Genomic DNA, 16,348 nt, shown 5'->3' on the forward strand with positions numbered 1-16,348 from the left:
GGGCCGTGGCGTCAGCGCGGGTCGGGCGAGTCGCGCCGGTGCAAAACTGCGCGTGTTGATTGTGTTTAAATATATTTTCAAAGTCCGTTTGTACGAACGTGATCATAACGCCCAGTAATGCCTTCCTGCGTGGGAAGCCTTGCAGCTACAGGCAGCCAACACTTGCACAGCTGCTGTGTGCGCTGCTCACCCACACTGCTCGGGCAGCTCAGCTTAAAGCTAATGGCACACAGAACTGTAGTTGTACAGACATGAGCAAAGTCACAGCCTGTTCCTGTGCGATACGTATCAATTACCTAATCTGTTAATTACCTAATCTATCACACTGAGAGTTACTTAAGGAAAAGAGCTTTGTACGGGCAGGTGTGGATTTATTGTCTATTCTTCCATCTTCCTTTTTTGTGAAAATATGTTGGATATTTTTAGAGGACATGTACCCAATGAGCTTAAGCCAACAGAGCTACTGCAGGCATGAGTTTGGATCACTACATATTGCACTTTAAAAGAAAAACTGCAGAAATCATAAGAACGCTTGAGGCAGAGGTCTCATGCAAGTCATAGGACCAGCTAGAGGGGGGAGCAAGTGAGAAAAAAGAGAGTGCTAGCAGGACTCAGGACAGCAGGGGAGACATGCTGTGTGTGAGCGCCGTCAGGACGCGGTGCTGCAGTTGCTGCTCTGAGGGAATGGGCTCGTGGCACAGCAGAAGCCTTCAGCACGTGGAAGCGGCATCTACAGAAGAGGTATTTAATATCACCATGCAATGATTCTGCGCTGTGAAAGATTGCACCTGGGCTCTTCCCCTTGTTGTAAGGAAGCGCAGATGTTCACATTAGCTTCTAACTAGACAGCATCAAACACTGCAGCTTCAGGCTTGTGAAACTGCTGAGAGAGCACTTCATGCCTTAGATAGCAAATAAGTTCCTTTGATGTGATGATATGGGAAGAGATTGCACTCCAGTAAGCTCAGTGACACTGAGAGATTATAAAAGAGGGAGCTAATGATCTGTCTATCAATGTTCAGGAGGAGGCATCATTACAAGTCCTGTTGTGTTTGAATCCAATGACAGGCATCCATCCCATGTAGCTGCCCATGAGGAGACTGCAGGCTGCCTGCCATTTGTTACTACTTTCTATGGTTTACGGCACTCTTATAAAGTATGGGCCAAATTACCAGGCTGTCTAAAGCATACAGTGGTGAGAAAGGCTTAATGTGGCAGGGAGAGGAGAAGAAGACGGCATAAATTTAAATGTCTTTAAATTTTACTCCTGCATTTGTTTTTTATTCCCTGCCCTAACAGATTACTATCTGGAAAGGAATAAATCAAGGGTAAGAAAAAATATCATGTATTTAGAATGATACGGATTGAAGTTTCTTCAGTAGTTGCAGCAGCTTTATCTCTGTGTGCTGTCAGAGCTAACGTTTACCAAGACAGAAACATACAGACAGTTTTTTCCCTTCTGGATGTCTTAGAAATCATCTGTAAAGCATGAATGATGGGGAGGGAGCTGAAAATGAAGTGCTTAAAGCCAGTGCAGTCAAAGAGAAAGGAAAGAACCACTGCAGTTAAATGGTTGTTCACCAGTGATATGGTTTGCCTTCTCTTCTTGTGCCAGCTGAGAGATGTAACCAGAGGAGCCCTTCCTGTGCCCTCACAGCAGCCTCAGCATTTCCACACTCTCCAGAGTCGAAGGTTCAGGATGTGGAGGCCTTGGACTTACACTGATCCCTTCCAAGAACAGGATGTTGTGGAGAGTTTTAAATGGGTGAGTGTGCAGCATCTACAATGACAGACAGAAGATATTTCATGCTATGATTATTCCAACCATGAATCCATATTTAATTGGTGAATGACATGCTGGTAGCTTCTAGTTCTTCACGGCAACCTAACATGTATACCATTTTTTTTCATTAAGCAGAGACAAGGCATCCCATTTGGAGCTGCCACATCCTACATACATCTGGAGAAGCTGTGTGAAGGGTCCTCTGCAACTGTTTACAGGGGGATCAGCAGGTGAGTATGGACCACCAGTGCTGTAAGTGCATTCCCAATGCCTATCACTTACAGAAATCAGAAGAATAAGCTTGAAGCTGGGCAATTTGGAGTACTTGTAGGGAGATAAAGACTAATCAAATGCCTGAGTTTGCTTTTAAGTGGAATATTTGCAAAGCCCCATCCAATTTTTTCAGAGAACTCCTCCACTTCAGCAATGGAGTTTCTGCCAGTGCATTTTGCTGCATGGCAGCATGCCAGGGAGATCAGAAATGGAGCAAGGGTTTTCCATGGAATGAGGAATTCCTGAATGACAGCAAAATTGAGGCTGAGGACACACTGTCATCACATGGGGGCAGGAAAGCTGTGAGAGGGAAGAGTGGGAGCACTAAGGCACACTAGCAATACCTGCTCTGTCTGGGTGGGCTGGTTCCATTCTGCTGCTCGAGATTTGCAACTCGTTTCTAAATTTGGCCTGGGAGGGAGAGTGAGCCCTAAATACTTTTGCTTGGTGAGTATGAAGCACCTCAGAAGCCTGTTAATGTTGTCATCATGCCAAGCACTGAGGTGCTTAGTGTGACCTTCTGCTCTGACCTGTCAGGATCAATGGTCAGTTGGTGGCACTGAAAGTTATCAGCCTGGAGACAGAGGAGGGAGTGCCCTTTACAGCCATTCGAGAAGGTAAGAAATTAAGAGCCTTGTCAAATAACTGGTATAGAGTGAGAGACATCATTCTTGAAGAGTACTTGTTTTAATCTGAAAAATCTCTGTGTGACAGCTTCCTAACTCCTTTCTTGCTGACTGAGCGTACAAGCTGTGCTTCTCACAAAACTCTCAGTGTCCTTATCCCCTCATGAAGGAGATCTTTGTGTTCTGGGGATAAGCATGTGATAGAAGGAGGGGGAACCTGCTGGCCTGTGTATTTCCTCATGTGACAGATAGATACAGCCAAGCCTGTGATAAGGAAAGGGCTGGCTGCAGCCACAGCTTGTCTCTTCTGGCAGTATAGGACCCCTTCACATCTCCTGTCTGCAATCCAGGTTGCTTTCTCGCTGCTATTTCTAAACCCCTCTGGCAGTAGCAGATCAGAGTGACCTGCATCTGCCAGGTGGGGCTACTGGATGTGAGACAGATTGCCTGTAAAGACATATCAGATACAAGAGGGAGATATGACAGGAGATAAGTAACTTCTTTTGCAGCTGTCAGCTTCTGGATACATGTTTTGGGATACATGTTTTGTCCCAGTTACATGGAGAATCAGAGGAAGAAGAACTTGGGCTGCAGCTGCAGATTCTGGGCTCCAAGCAATGGAAACAAACATAGTATATGTAATAAAGGAGTTTATTACAAGGCATGTCAAAGAGGGGCTAGTTTTTCAATCTCTATGTTTTTGGAACAGATTTAAGATTTTATTTAGTGGGCATCATCTTTTTTGGAGTACGATGCCTGGCTGATGCTATACACTTTATGGCTGTGTAATAAGAGAGAAGCCTTCCGTCACTGTGCATATTTTGAATACTAAAAATAAAAATATAAATGACATCAATGATAACATGTGTCAGATCTGCTCTCCAGAGCAGTCCTTGGATGCTCCAGCACTGACTGTGTTGGGATCAAACTTCATTAATGATGTACTGCTCTAAGCAGAGCTGGACTCACCTGGCTTCTGTTCTGTCAACACACTTCACCTCCCTGGCATCAATCCTGCTGGTGGCCCACCTCTGCACTAGGGCTTGAGTGGATGTAATTCCATGGAAGTCATGCAGCTTCACCACAATGAATTCTTTAACAGATCCAGTGGTCAAAGGACAGAGAACCTGGCATGCAGGGAATTTCTGGAGGAAAAGGAGGAAGTCAGTCAGTTGTCACTGCTTGACCCTCATCCCCAAATTATGTGCTTTAAAAGAGAAGAACAGCCTTTGTACCGTTAGCCACATGGGCAGCAGGCAGCTTCTCCTGTGTTTGCTCTGTCCCTCAGCTCATTCCTCCTGTCAGAGTTGCATGCTGACAGAAATGCTCATTGCACATCCACAAGGTATCCACAGGCCACAGCTCAGAGTTAACCATTTCAAAAAATCTTTTTGCTGTCTCAGTGTTCAATACTGAAACAGGCTCCGATTCCTTATGCTCAGCTTTAAACACCTAACTATACATATGCAAACTGTTTTTAGTGCATAGATGCACAGGCTGTGGGCCTGGCAGAAGTCTGACCTGTGCTCCTTTCCCTCAACATACAGCCAAGATTATTGACCTCCTAACCTAGAGACCTCTATGAAACCTGGAGTGAGCTAGGTTAAATCCAAACACAGCTATACTGCTATTGTTTTGACAAATGCAAAGCCACACAGCCACCTCCACAAGCTAGGTCTGCTAGGAACTAGCAGAGCACAGCAGTTTTTACACTGGGCAGTTGTGGACTGGAAGTCTGCTTGGTGTTAGCACAAACACAGCTGATACCTGGAGGATCACACATCCCAGCTTGAAGAGAAATACTTCGAGTAAATCCAGTGCTTAACAACATTTACCTTTTCAGCATGGCAAGAAATTCTATCGGTCACCTTCACAGAGCACGGGGCAAAGTATCTGCTGCTTTCTCAAGTTCTTTGAGAAAGAAGTGCTTTTGTTTAAGTGCTTGATTTTGGTTGAATGCATTTATGTGTCCCTACAGACACAAGTTCACAAACTGCCTGCTTGATTAAGCTTCTATTTTCATCTGTGCAACTATCTCAAGAGGACCATAATCCAGTTTCTTCCTTTCACAGAAGTTTGTAACCTTTACACCAGTCTGTTGTCTGGTGTCAGTGAGAGCTACGCATGTAAGAGACCACACGTATTTTGTTTTCTACTTTTTACTGTAGTTCAAAACTAGGGTAGACTTTGTTGCTCACGAGATGGAGTGTCAGAGGCCGGATGTGCCAGCATTCACAGCAGCCCAAGCACAGAGGGACTCTCACATCAGACAACTCCATTTGAAGCTCAGAAAAACCAGAGATGTCAGTGGATTGACTCCAGGCTTATACAAGTGTAATTAAGATAAGAGAGTTAACAAACTCTTTAGCTGATTTCTGAGTGAAAGCAGAGAGATACCAAAATATAGCTCTTTACAGAATGGTTTGTGCTATACAGTTGCATATACCCATTTGCTGTGGTGTTTTTGCTCTGTGTTTACACTTGTCCACTAGAGAAATAAGCCTTAAAAGCTTTATCTATGCAGAACTAATGATGTTCTAATGATCAGCACCCCTTTAACATGCTCTACTGTAGGGCAGGCTGAGAGTCTTAACTTCATTCAGTATGGGAGAAAACCAGGGTGATCTCACGAAAAGTCTACTTTAAATAGATCTTTTGTGTACTGCTCAGCTTTGCAGCATCTGACACCTCAAATTTACAATGTAAGTCAATAGTGCAAACAAAGCACAAGATTTATTCATGTGGCACATTCTCAGATACCCTGGAGGAATGGCACACCACTGACAAAGAGCCAGTTCACCCCAGGAAGCCCCACAGAGCTGAAATGCATTTTAAGTTCAGTTCTAGCTGTAGCACCTGACACCGCAGCAGGAGGCTGTAGAAGCAACCAACAAGGAGCAGTTCCCAGGGGCCTGATTCAGACACAGGGGCTGAATTCTTCATTTCACTGTGGACCCTCTGTACTCCTCTGGAGCAACAGATTAGTCTGGCCACGTGGGATTTTCAAGGTATCACACAGCCAGGTTGGCAGTCCCTTCCGATAGCAGATAGAGTCTGTCTGGGATATAGCCAGAGCATAATTATTGGGTTCACAGGCAATTAGGTACAGTGTGAAGCATATTTAAGGTTCATACCACAGTGCACTCATGGCAGTACCAGGGGCAGTTCAGCTCCAGCAGCACCAAGCTCCGTGCCAGAGCTAACTGACATTCTCTGCTGCTTCCAGCACTTACCAAGTATCCCGTACTGCTCAGCAGTCTCACTACTGACATGCACTTAGGCCACACCTAGCTATAAGGCTTCTAGAACCAGTCTAAATTTTTAGGTTGTAAGATGCAAAGTTTGCATTACCGGTCTAAAAACCTTCAAATATTGTTTGTTTGCATTGTTTGAAGCAAACTGCTGGAGCAGCTCTGAGGCTATGCTGATAGTCAGGCCAATAGACAAAACATGCCAGAGCTGTATAAATCACTGTGCACTCAGTGACTTCATCTCTGTTCTTTGAGTCTAAAGCTGGAAAAAGTTACCAATATGTAAAAGCATCTAGCTAAATTCATCTTAGCATAGATAAACTGATTTCTTCTGGCAGCTTTTACACAAAAGCTGGAAGCTGATGGAAACCTATGTTTCCCCATAAGTCCACTAAGGGCCTTTCTGAGGGCATGTGCTGGGAGGTAGATGGCAGAATGAACGTGAAGCTCAGCGGTGACCCAAGTCTGCCACACTCTGGCACTGGGAGCTCCCAGCCCCTGCTTCTCTCAGCATTTTCCTGGAAGAAATGATTTCTCATTGGCTCAGAAGCTGACAGCTGAGGACTGCAGTGTGCCTCTGAGAGAAGATGGGCTCCTGCCTAGCCCAGAGCACTAATTCCTTCTTCTCTAAGGAGCTGTTCCATCCTTTTCCACATTCAGTATACGCTGCTTTACGGAAATGCTGAGATTGGAATAGTTCACCCCAAATTTTATTTTCTGTTGCATGTATGGTCTCCTTGAACTTGCAGAAGCAGTACTGAAGCTGATCTTACTTTTATGTTTCTCCAGCTTCTCTTCTCAAGCATTTGAAACATGCCAACATTGTGCTGCTCCATGACATTATCCAGACCAAGGAGACCCTAACATTTGTCCTTGAGCACATGGTGAGTTATTCCTTTTTCTGGCTTCCTGTGAAGCTAGAGAAGTACTGGGAAGACCAGTGGCTGCATAATGAATTTGCTGCATTATGAGACATTGGCAAAGAAACAAATTGCAATCCTTTAGTGTAGTGACTGATTTCCCTTATTGATCTCCTGATTATCACACACAATTTTACTTTTTTTTTTTCAGTGTATGCAGCAGCTGTATGCAAAAATGATTCCACATCTTGTCTCCATGAGGGTGGCAGAAACTATTTACGTCCATTTCTGCCTTGACAATACAATAACAGTTCTTGGGCCACCACAAGGACAGGGAATAACGATGCCAGCTCACATCCTGTTATCAAATTTGTCCCTGACCTCATGTGGCTCACCAAGACCAAGCTGCAGGATACTATCATGAGTAGGGCAGGATGCCAATAAATGAGTTCTCTGCATGAGCTTTACTACTTTTGTTGCTTTTGCTAACAGCTATCAACAAAATTATGAGAATGTTTTATTCATTCTGCAGTTTTATGATTAATTCTGGCACAAGTATGAATTCTGTTAACTACCAACTTCAGGCCATAAACTGCTAGGGAGAGATAACAGGTCAGCCAGCTCCCCGATGTGACCAAGCACTTAGGCACATCCTTATGTGCTGCATCAAATTAAATATTCTCCAAGGTTAAAGAGATACCTTCATTTTTTCTACATACAGAAGAGACACAGTTGGTAAAAGCACTTTACTTTCATTGTTTTGCCTCAAGTTATCTGCTGTTATTTAGCACACAGATCTGGCACAGTACATGGCCCAGCATCCTGGAGGACTTCATCCTTGCAATGTTATGGTGAGTTCCTTAAAAGACTTGCATCCCTTAAAGTATGAACGCGAATGTTATTTTCCTCTGTATATGGTGACTGTAAATTGCTGCAGTGCTTCAAACATCTTTAAGCTCTTACTAGTATCTATTTGTTCCATATCAGACAAACACTTTGGAGAAAAACTGATTCTGATAAAGATGTAACAGACTACCTCTTGGTCTCCAAAGCCTTTCTGCAGTTAGTTTTTCCCATTACATAAGCCTAGTTCAGCTTTTGTGGACAATGACGTCTTGTGGCAAGCAAATTTGTCTTTACACAGATTTGTATCTTCTTATAATTAGAATACTTTATTAATTCCTCTAGTTAAAAGCTCTCAAATATCACTCTTTCTTTATTTGATAATGTCTTCATATTTACAGTCATTTAAACCTCTTTTGTTTCTGTCACAGCTTTTTGGGATAGGTTGACTAGAACTGAGCAGAGCTGAAGATGTACCATTACTTTGTAGATTGATGTTATAATAGTCTCTGACTCTTCTTCGTACACATCTTCACATTTAATTAACTTTCAGGCTTTTTGCTGCACACTGACTTACAATTTCAGTGCAGATGTCCTCGGTGAATGCCTGGGTCGTTTTCCTGAGTAGCGTCAGTTAATTTATCTTACAGCTGTCAACAGTAACTTTGTACCTTATCAAACTGCCTATTCATCTGACTTTGTCAGATCTCTCTGAAGTTTCTCACTGTCACTTCTTATCTTGGCTAATCTAAATACTTCTGTCATCTTCAAATGCTGCCACCTTGTTCACATCTTTTTTCGGATAGTTGTTAAGCAACACCAATTCTAATGTAGTTTCTTGGGGCCCTTGAAGCTCAGATATGTCCAAGATGCGGTGCTGTAGTTTTGGCACAGATTTCCAGGGCTCCACTACCAGGCAGGCTTGTAAAGCACATGGAGTACACGGCTGCAACATGTACTCCCTAGCATTTGTGTGAGTAAAACTAGCCAGCTGCTCTTCTTTCCTGCCTCAAGCCCTCACTGTCAGCAGAAATCAAATCACAAAAATGATTTACTGGCCCTCTAGGGGGTTGATCTAGTTCATTTCATTTTTGCTGGCAAATGTTTTTTTCCTCTGAGTGATTCCTATTGAATATGATGCAAGTGTGCAGAATATCATAGGGACACTTTTCTGGTACAGAAATTACCTATGGGTGTCACTGTTTATCTTCCTCTTCAGGTTAAGCTTCTTGTGAAAAATATCTTTTCTCTGATAAACTCTATTTATATACTTCTACTGTGTTTTGTTTTCTAGCCACTATCCAATTTCATACCTTGTTTCTATCCAACTTATTTTACTGAAGGCTTATTTATACTGCCATAGCGGTAGGAGTTAGATATTTCTTTCTAGCTTATTTTCTTATTCGCCTTTCTCTTTTCTTGATTTTCCCAGCTTGAAGATAACAGCTCACATTGCCAAACGAGTCAGTTCACTGGTCAAGCTTGGGCTGAGGAGAGGCAGTGTAGGTGTGAGAAGCAGCCCCACAACTCCCTCTGCTGGTATAACTGGCTCAACGGGGAAAATCTACCAGCTCCTTAAGCCTTTGTCGTGCTTAGCTTCATGTCTTCGTTATCAACACTGAGGTCAGAATATCTGCTGTTTCGAAAGCTTAGACTGTGTTTTGGCACGTAGCTCCTGCAGTCAACACTCCACTTCTAGAGAAAAGCTGCATTTCCAAAATTAGGGACTGCATTTTATTGCCTTCGTGGAGAAATATTCCACCTGAAAGCAATCATATCCCACCATAGTTTTCTACTTCTCAGACAACTCTATTCATTTTTGAGATTTTTACTCATTTCTCAGTTGCTTTGCCTCTGCTTTGTTCCAGGACTTACAAAGTTCAGAGCTCATGTATGAATGCAAATTCACACCAAATCATTTCAGTTTTTTTTTTATTTGTTTGTTTTGTTTTGTTTTGTTTTTGTTGACTTTTCAAGCTCTTCATGTTCCAGCTTTTGCGAGGCCTGGCATACATCCACCAACAACATATTCTTCACCGTGATCTGAAACCCCAGAACTTGCTCATCAGCTGTCTTGGTGAGCTCAAATTAGCTGACTTTGGTGAGTCACAATTTGTATGCTGCTAATATATCTGCTCAGACTGAAGCTTTAGCATGCATATAGATCTGCATCCCACAGCCAGTTAAGGCACAGAAGCATAACCTCTTACTGAACTTCAGAAAAGTATTTCTGTGGTCAATCTAGTCTTTCTTGTCTTTGCACTACTAGTTGCAGGGAGTAAACTCATTTAAGTCAGAGCAATTACTGCCACATAAAACCAGTTCAAGAGAACTGAGAATCAACCCCTCTATCTTCATAAAATCATGGGACGTGTAAAGTCCACAGCAGTGTGGACAGACGGGCTTTCTTGGCATCAGTTTGTGATGGCTGCTTGAGTGACAAATGGTAAAACCCAGCACAACATAGCATAATGCTTGATCTGATCTGCCCCAGAGATATCTTCCAGACACAATTTTTTTGTCAGTTGATTGTAACCTACATTGGGACTCCTTGTGTTTATTGAACTGAGAGAAAATAATGTTCTGTTTCCAATTATTGTTATCATTTATGTATTGCACCCACAGAAAGACTGTACTGCCACAGCACTCAGTATTTTTTATTCTAGCAGGCCTCGCTCGTGCCAAGTCCATCCCCAGTCAGACATACTCCTCTGAAGTGGTGACACTCTGGTACCGTCCTCCTGATGTTTTGCTTGGAGCTACAGATTATTCTTCTGATCTAGATATCTGGTACTGGCCTATGTCAAATCATCTGGGGTCTTTTGGGAAAAAACATCTTTATCTGAATTAAATGAACTCAACCAAGTTAGAGTAGTTACAGTTGTAAGCAGAGGAATTAACACCTGTGAGTAGAAGGCAAGTGAGCATGGAGGAGTTTTGTACTGCAGAGTTCATAGACATTTTGGGACATGGTGTCAGTACATATCAGCTATGGAGTTATATAAATCTGACTTGACAATATTTATAAAGTATGTAAATCTCATTTGGTGACATCTATAAAGCACTTTCAGGTCTTGTGTTTCCTTAAAGCACTTACAGTTTTGTAGATATGTGGTTGGCTAAGTCAGTGGTAGCTATCTACAGCTATAGTTTTGTGAAGAAACAATGAATGCAATCATGAATACACAAATGATGACTCTGGCCTTTGTAACAAAAGATGGCAGTAAAGGGCTTCTGAATAGGTCTGAAGGTATAAAAGTGTCTAAGATGTTCATTACTTCTGAAATACTTTGTCATTCATCTTAAAGAACGTCTTAGGTGCACTCTACACTTCATATAAGAGAAGAACTGTCTTCAGTTAAGGCTTCTTATCTTATGAGTCCTATCACAAAATCTTAAAATGCCGGAATCATGGGAAGCAAGCTATGCAATAGCAAAACTGAAGGGAGAGAAGCTCCTGAGAGCAGGTAAAATGCAGGAGAGAATGAGTGTTTCACAGGGTTCTCACTGGACCTTTTGAGCTGGCCTGAATGAGTCTGAGTGTGCATCCATTTTCTGGCTCTCTTCTGCACCAACATGAACCTGCTCCCAGCAACACAGTTCTAACTTACTCATGGACAATGTGCATCTCATGAAGGAGCAGCAGAGCATCTTTATTCAGGCCAATTTTACCTTTGTAGATAGTACTGCAGCTCTGCCCTTTCTTCAGATCAGCAGATCCTCTGCCTGTGCATGTCACACTGACACTTTACTGCTGTGCAGAGTTGAAGGCTGTGAAAGGATGGGAGCACAGCAGGCTGAAGTATGCATAAGAAGAAGGTTTGTAAGTTTGCAAAGCTCCAGCCAGTATCCCCTGCCAGAGATCTGTGGCTTATTGGAGACTCTGATGAACTAAGTCTGGAGGGCAGTTCAGGGAAACAGGAGATTTGTTTGTTAACTTCCCTAGGGCTGATGCTAATTTAATTGCTTAAAGATTTCTCTGAGGAGGAAAACCTTGCTAAATTCTAATAGCTTCCAGCTGCTAAGCCAGTCCAAATGTCCTGACTTCTCCCTCCTACTCCTTGCCACCTCTGTTGTCCAGACAGTCTTTCAGGAACATCTGCTGTGTTTGAGGAAGATGCCTGCCTAACAGACTGGAGGTTTTGCATTAGGTAGATGCTGGTAGTAACCTGTTTTTTTTTCCTGAAAGCTGCGGCCTGTCCAAAGCCCTGGTTGCATGCTTAAAGCGTGGCATTTCTGGATTCTGTGCAAATCCAGCATCCCCGATACATAACTCTGCTCTACTGCAGTGAATGGCAACAGAGAGCTGGAGTACAAAGATCCCATCCAGCACTCTGTCCACCTCTAACAGCAGAGTACTCAGTCCCGCTGAACAACATTCACACTGTAGGCACCTTTGTTATAACGCCTCCTTATAATAACAACATTCCAAGTGTTGGCCCTAAAGAAAGATGTCACGCTGAGAGAATAGAGAGTTCTTCAGTGAGCTCTATTCAGTAACTTCCTCTAACAAGAGTCATTTATTATCTTGATGTACACTGCATTTAAGTTCAATTTTTGTCTATTAGGAAATAATGTGAATTCACACAGATGTTATTGTCTATTGGGAAGAAAGAAAAAAAAACTATTTCTTTTGGATACTGCAATTTACACGAAGGCAGGTTAGAATGCCCTTGCTAATGGCATGAGACAGTGGGTGTTAAAGCCTTGGTTTAAAGAAACCAATTACAACAAAATAAAACATTATGGCAATTCGTGCATAGTGTGCTTAAGCAGCAATACTGTCAGTGGGAGGCACACGGGAAGTGAATGAGGCCTTGAGTAGATGAAGAAAGAGATATAGAAGGAGTCTCACTAGCTCTTGGACTAACTAGAAAAGCTGCTTTAATCTCTGTGTATCTTTTTATTCTCTTTCTCCCTCACTATCTCTTCAAGACTTTAGAAAATTCAATTAAGGGATTTCAGGGAGACTGACAGTGTTTCAGCGAGACATATAACACTACATATAAGGGAGACTTTTTTTTAAACACTAAAGCCTTTATGCATGTTTAGTGCTAGTTTTCAAAATTCAGTTTTCAACATCATGAGTACCTACAGTCATGTCTTCTTTTCAGACAAGTTTTCCATGTAATTTCTTCTACGGTAGTTGCAGGAATCTCCCTAGATTCACCTAGAATAAGAATTCCTATGCAGTCATTTGACATAGATCTGCCGGGCCCACTACAGCCTTCTCCCAGGTCTGAATTGTGTTGCCCTATTTTGTCAAACTAGGAGACTTAGGCCAGGAGCTCCAGTGTGCAGTGCTGCCTGGTGAGGCACAAGGTGAAAGATATACTTGCGGCTAAGTGCCAAATTGCAATTCCCCAGTGACAGAGAATCTGAGGAGAGGAAACTGCAGGATCCCACAGAGAAACCTTAGATCTTAATCCCGATGAAGGTGTTTCTCCGTTGTGTGATGCAAGACTGGAGACTAAGGAGTAACTGAAGTATCCACATCTGTCCCAGGGACTGCAGGCTGATGTGATAGGGCTGTCTGAACCAACCCTGTTTATGTTCACTATGTTCAACCAGTTATAACTCTCCTGCTACTTTAGCTGTCAGTATATGGCTTCACATACATGTCTGGTGCATGCTGAAACATCATGCCTAGGCTCCTTCCTGAAAGACATCGTGAGGACCTGCAGATGGTAAGACTGCCTGTTGTTTTCTCATGAAGGATGGTACAATGTCTGCTTAACATAGGAGGAAAAAGAGAAAACAAACTGATCCAGGAGGTACCACGAAGTCCTTGGTCTTATTTGCACTGATATAACTCTACTGATCTCAGCAGGGTACTTCTGTCTGACACCACTGCAAAGGAGACCAGCCCTTGCACAGCACTTCAGTCTTCTCCTTTCACTAGGATCCCATTAATGAAGATACACCAGTCTCAGAGGGATACAGCAAGAATAAGAAGGTAGCTGTGACTACTGAACAGCCACAAAGCAGTCAGTGAAGGGCTGCTCTGCATTTCCTCCTCCTGGCAGAACTTGCTGTTGGACCCCATCTAACTCCTCTGCAGTTTATGATGCACTTCTTGCTCTGCCCCAATGCTTCCCTACACTGCTCTGTGGAACTGACATGTTTTGAGAAGTGTGCGGGCTTTCAGAGGCGAGGGCACCTCAGAAGTGAACACCAGAGCACTAAGGGGAAGAGGGAGAAAAACAAACCAGTTCTGACCTTGGCCTAACTCTTGAGAAATACTTAAAACTAAAGGTTGTTTTTTGAACCATTCTCATTAAGAGAAGGATCTTCATAATGCCGGAAGGACAGTGCCTGTAGCTCTCATATATTGGAAGACTGAGGCTTCTGGAGAGGTTAATCAGATGACTAGCACCAAAGAGGTCTTTTTTTCCAAAGTCCTATCTTAACCCGTAGAAAAATCTACCTGGGAAAAGAGGAGGGTGCCCATATGCCACTGCATTACTAGTTCCAGCTATTTCTGGATTTTCTGTAAGGAAAAGCATATTTCAGCCTGGAAGCACAGGGAGGTAGCAACAGTTACAATTGCCACTGGTGAATCAATGCAGTATCAAGTAAGCATTAAAGGAAGCTCATCAGCTGAGTCACACTACAGGAAACAGTTCTTCCTTTCCAGCTGTTGTGGTTGCTCCGATAGCTCTGTCTTTATAAGAGACACTGGAGTTGAAAGGCATCCAGATATTGTTGGAATAAACCGGGAATACAAACAAGAGTTCTATCAGAAGGCAAATTTGTAAGAACTCAGAAGTTGTTCCTCTCCTCAAACTGACAGCTTGCCCAATAGCAAAAAGACTCATTACATTTGAATTTTTGAACAATTTACTCTTAAGAAATTATTAGCAAGAGCTAGATAGAATCTAGAAAAATCTAGGGAATAAATCTAGGGAAAAAAAGAGCCTTAAAAAAAGAGTTCTTACTTCCATGTATTGCTCTGCCTGGATTGTATGCCTTCTTAGAAATAATGGAAACCACTGCCGATCTGGTCTGCCTTCAATGAACTCTGTTGCCTCAAATCTTTCATCAGAGCAATTTAAGTCATGAAGATCACATTTGCAGAACACTTTCACTGTTACTAGCCCTTTTCCTTAGTGTTGTGTATACGTCTAAATTCAGTTCAGAAAACCTCACAGCACTGTTCATCAGAAGTAATCTCTGCAGGATGTCTAGTGGTATCCGACATTTGGGGGCTATATTGAATCCATATGAAGTTTCTGTTGTTGCCAGTCTAATGGCCATTTCTAGCTAGGATATCAGAACCCAAACTGTGGATAAATGTCAGGATTTCTTGCTTCAAAAACACAGAGTTGATTCTATTCACGGCACAAATCAAAAGTACCTAAATTGCACTGACCACATGTGGTTAGACTTGTGCAATGGCACCAGTGGATTGCAGCAGCCCCTGTGGCTGCAAAATAGGGTGAGCCATCTGAGTACATATATCAGCTGTGAAAACAGAGGGTTGTTATGGCACTGGTCTCAGCAGAGTCGGTTCCAAAATAATATCTAGTGATGTGGTAGTACTGTGAAACACAAAAATCTGTGTTGCAAAAGTGTGGGTTAAGTTTCATGACAAGCCTGGATTGTGTGAAAGCACATTTGACGAATAAGGAGCTAAGCTCACAAGACCCAAAGTGCATCAGAGTTGTTTGTGAAAATAGCATTAGATACGGATCTGCAAACAGGCTTGACATTACCTGAGGATGACCAAAATGAATACCAGAGATGAGCTGCATGTCAGGCTTTCAACCAACCACAGCCAGGTGGGAAAAGCATCTGCAGCATTGCAAAAACAAGATGCGAGTGGTAAGAGAGCAGTACAGATGACCAGAGGAGATTACTAGCTGTAGCTCTGTGAGTGAGAATAATACTGTCAGAGTCAATAAGACAAACCTGGGGTTTCAACATTTAAGCTTGAAAGACTCAAATCTGGTATAAAAGGAAGATGAAACTTGAAAAGTTGGATTGGGCTTAGAGAAAAGGCAGAAAACCTAGAAAATGTTTGGAGGGTAAAGATAAAAAGTAAATGAGCAGAGTTTTACAACACATAATAAAAGACTGAAACACCTGCAAATAGATAAATCTATCCTGACCACAACTATCTAATCACTATTCCCAGCAGGACTAATCCACCTCAGTAAAACTAAGCATTTTTTGCAGGCTTTGGTGTGTTGGTTTTTTGTTTTTGTTTTGTTTGTTTGTTTTTGCTTTTTGTTTTTAAGCTGGCTGGTTTGCTTTAGCAAAAGTGTAGAGCAGAGGACGACATAAAACTAGGATTACTTTGCCACTGAATTTTTTATGCTGTCTTGCTTTCAGTTTTCTAGGGGAGGGCTAATTGCTTCTGAAGGGAAATCTCTCTACTGGTTAGTGCTTCTGTGTTTTATCTGCATCTATTGTACCCTTCTAGCCCATAAACTGTCTAGCAGTTCCCCATTTATTTTTTCTACTCTTATCACACAGATTTTGTAACTTTTTCTCACAGAAAACAACCTACAGCTGTGCAGGCATCTGCCCTGACTATCTTTTTTAAGGTGAGTTTTTAATAGGATAGGTTGAAAGAGACCTGAAAGAAACAGTTCGCTGCTGGGAAAAAAATAAAGAAAAAAAAAAAAAAGAATGGTACTTAGTGAGTTTCTTTTCCAAGGATATCACCTGTCTTGTTTTGCTGGTGAAGGGTGTTGTTTTTTTTAGTTG

At 42.4% G+C, this 16,348-nt stretch overlaps 2 protein-coding genes across 3 annotated transcripts in view; one reads left to right on the forward strand and one right to left on the reverse strand.

Moving 5' to 3' along the window:
* Positions 1-1,675, reverse strand: part of ALS2 (alsin Rho guanine nucleotide exchange factor ALS2) — a 39,198-nt gene extending 37,523 nt beyond the window's left edge. For both annotated transcript variants that reach the window (XR_004160300.1, XR_004160299.1), the window contains exon 1: positions 1,582-1,675. The gene's annotated coding sequence lies outside the window, so the exon portion shown is untranslated. The remainder of the gene's footprint in view (positions 1-1,581) is intronic.
* The window catches only part of CDK15 (cyclin dependent kinase 15), a 34,682-nt gene continuing 18,366 nt past the window's right edge, over positions 33-16,348 (forward strand). Inside the window, exons 1-8 of the mRNA XM_010713462.3 lie at positions 33-741; positions 1,616-1,765; positions 1,916-2,013; positions 2,594-2,673; positions 6,723-6,817; positions 7,582-7,644; positions 9,614-9,737; positions 10,306-10,426. Coding sequence (XP_010711764.1) covers positions 631-741; positions 1,616-1,765; positions 1,916-2,013; positions 2,594-2,673; positions 6,723-6,817; positions 7,582-7,644; positions 9,614-9,737; positions 10,306-10,426 — 842 coding nt within the window. The 5' untranslated portion in view covers positions 33-630. The remainder of the gene's footprint in view (positions 742-1,615; positions 1,766-1,915; positions 2,014-2,593; positions 2,674-6,722; positions 6,818-7,581; positions 7,645-9,613; positions 9,738-10,305; positions 10,427-16,348) is intronic.

The sequence above is a fragment of the Meleagris gallopavo genome, chromosome 7, assembly GCF_000146605.3.
Source record: "Meleagris gallopavo isolate NT-WF06-2002-E0010 breed Aviagen turkey brand Nicholas breeding stock chromosome 7, Turkey_5.1, whole genome shotgun sequence".
NCBI lineage: Eukaryota > Metazoa > Chordata > Aves > Galliformes > Phasianidae > Meleagris > Meleagris gallopavo.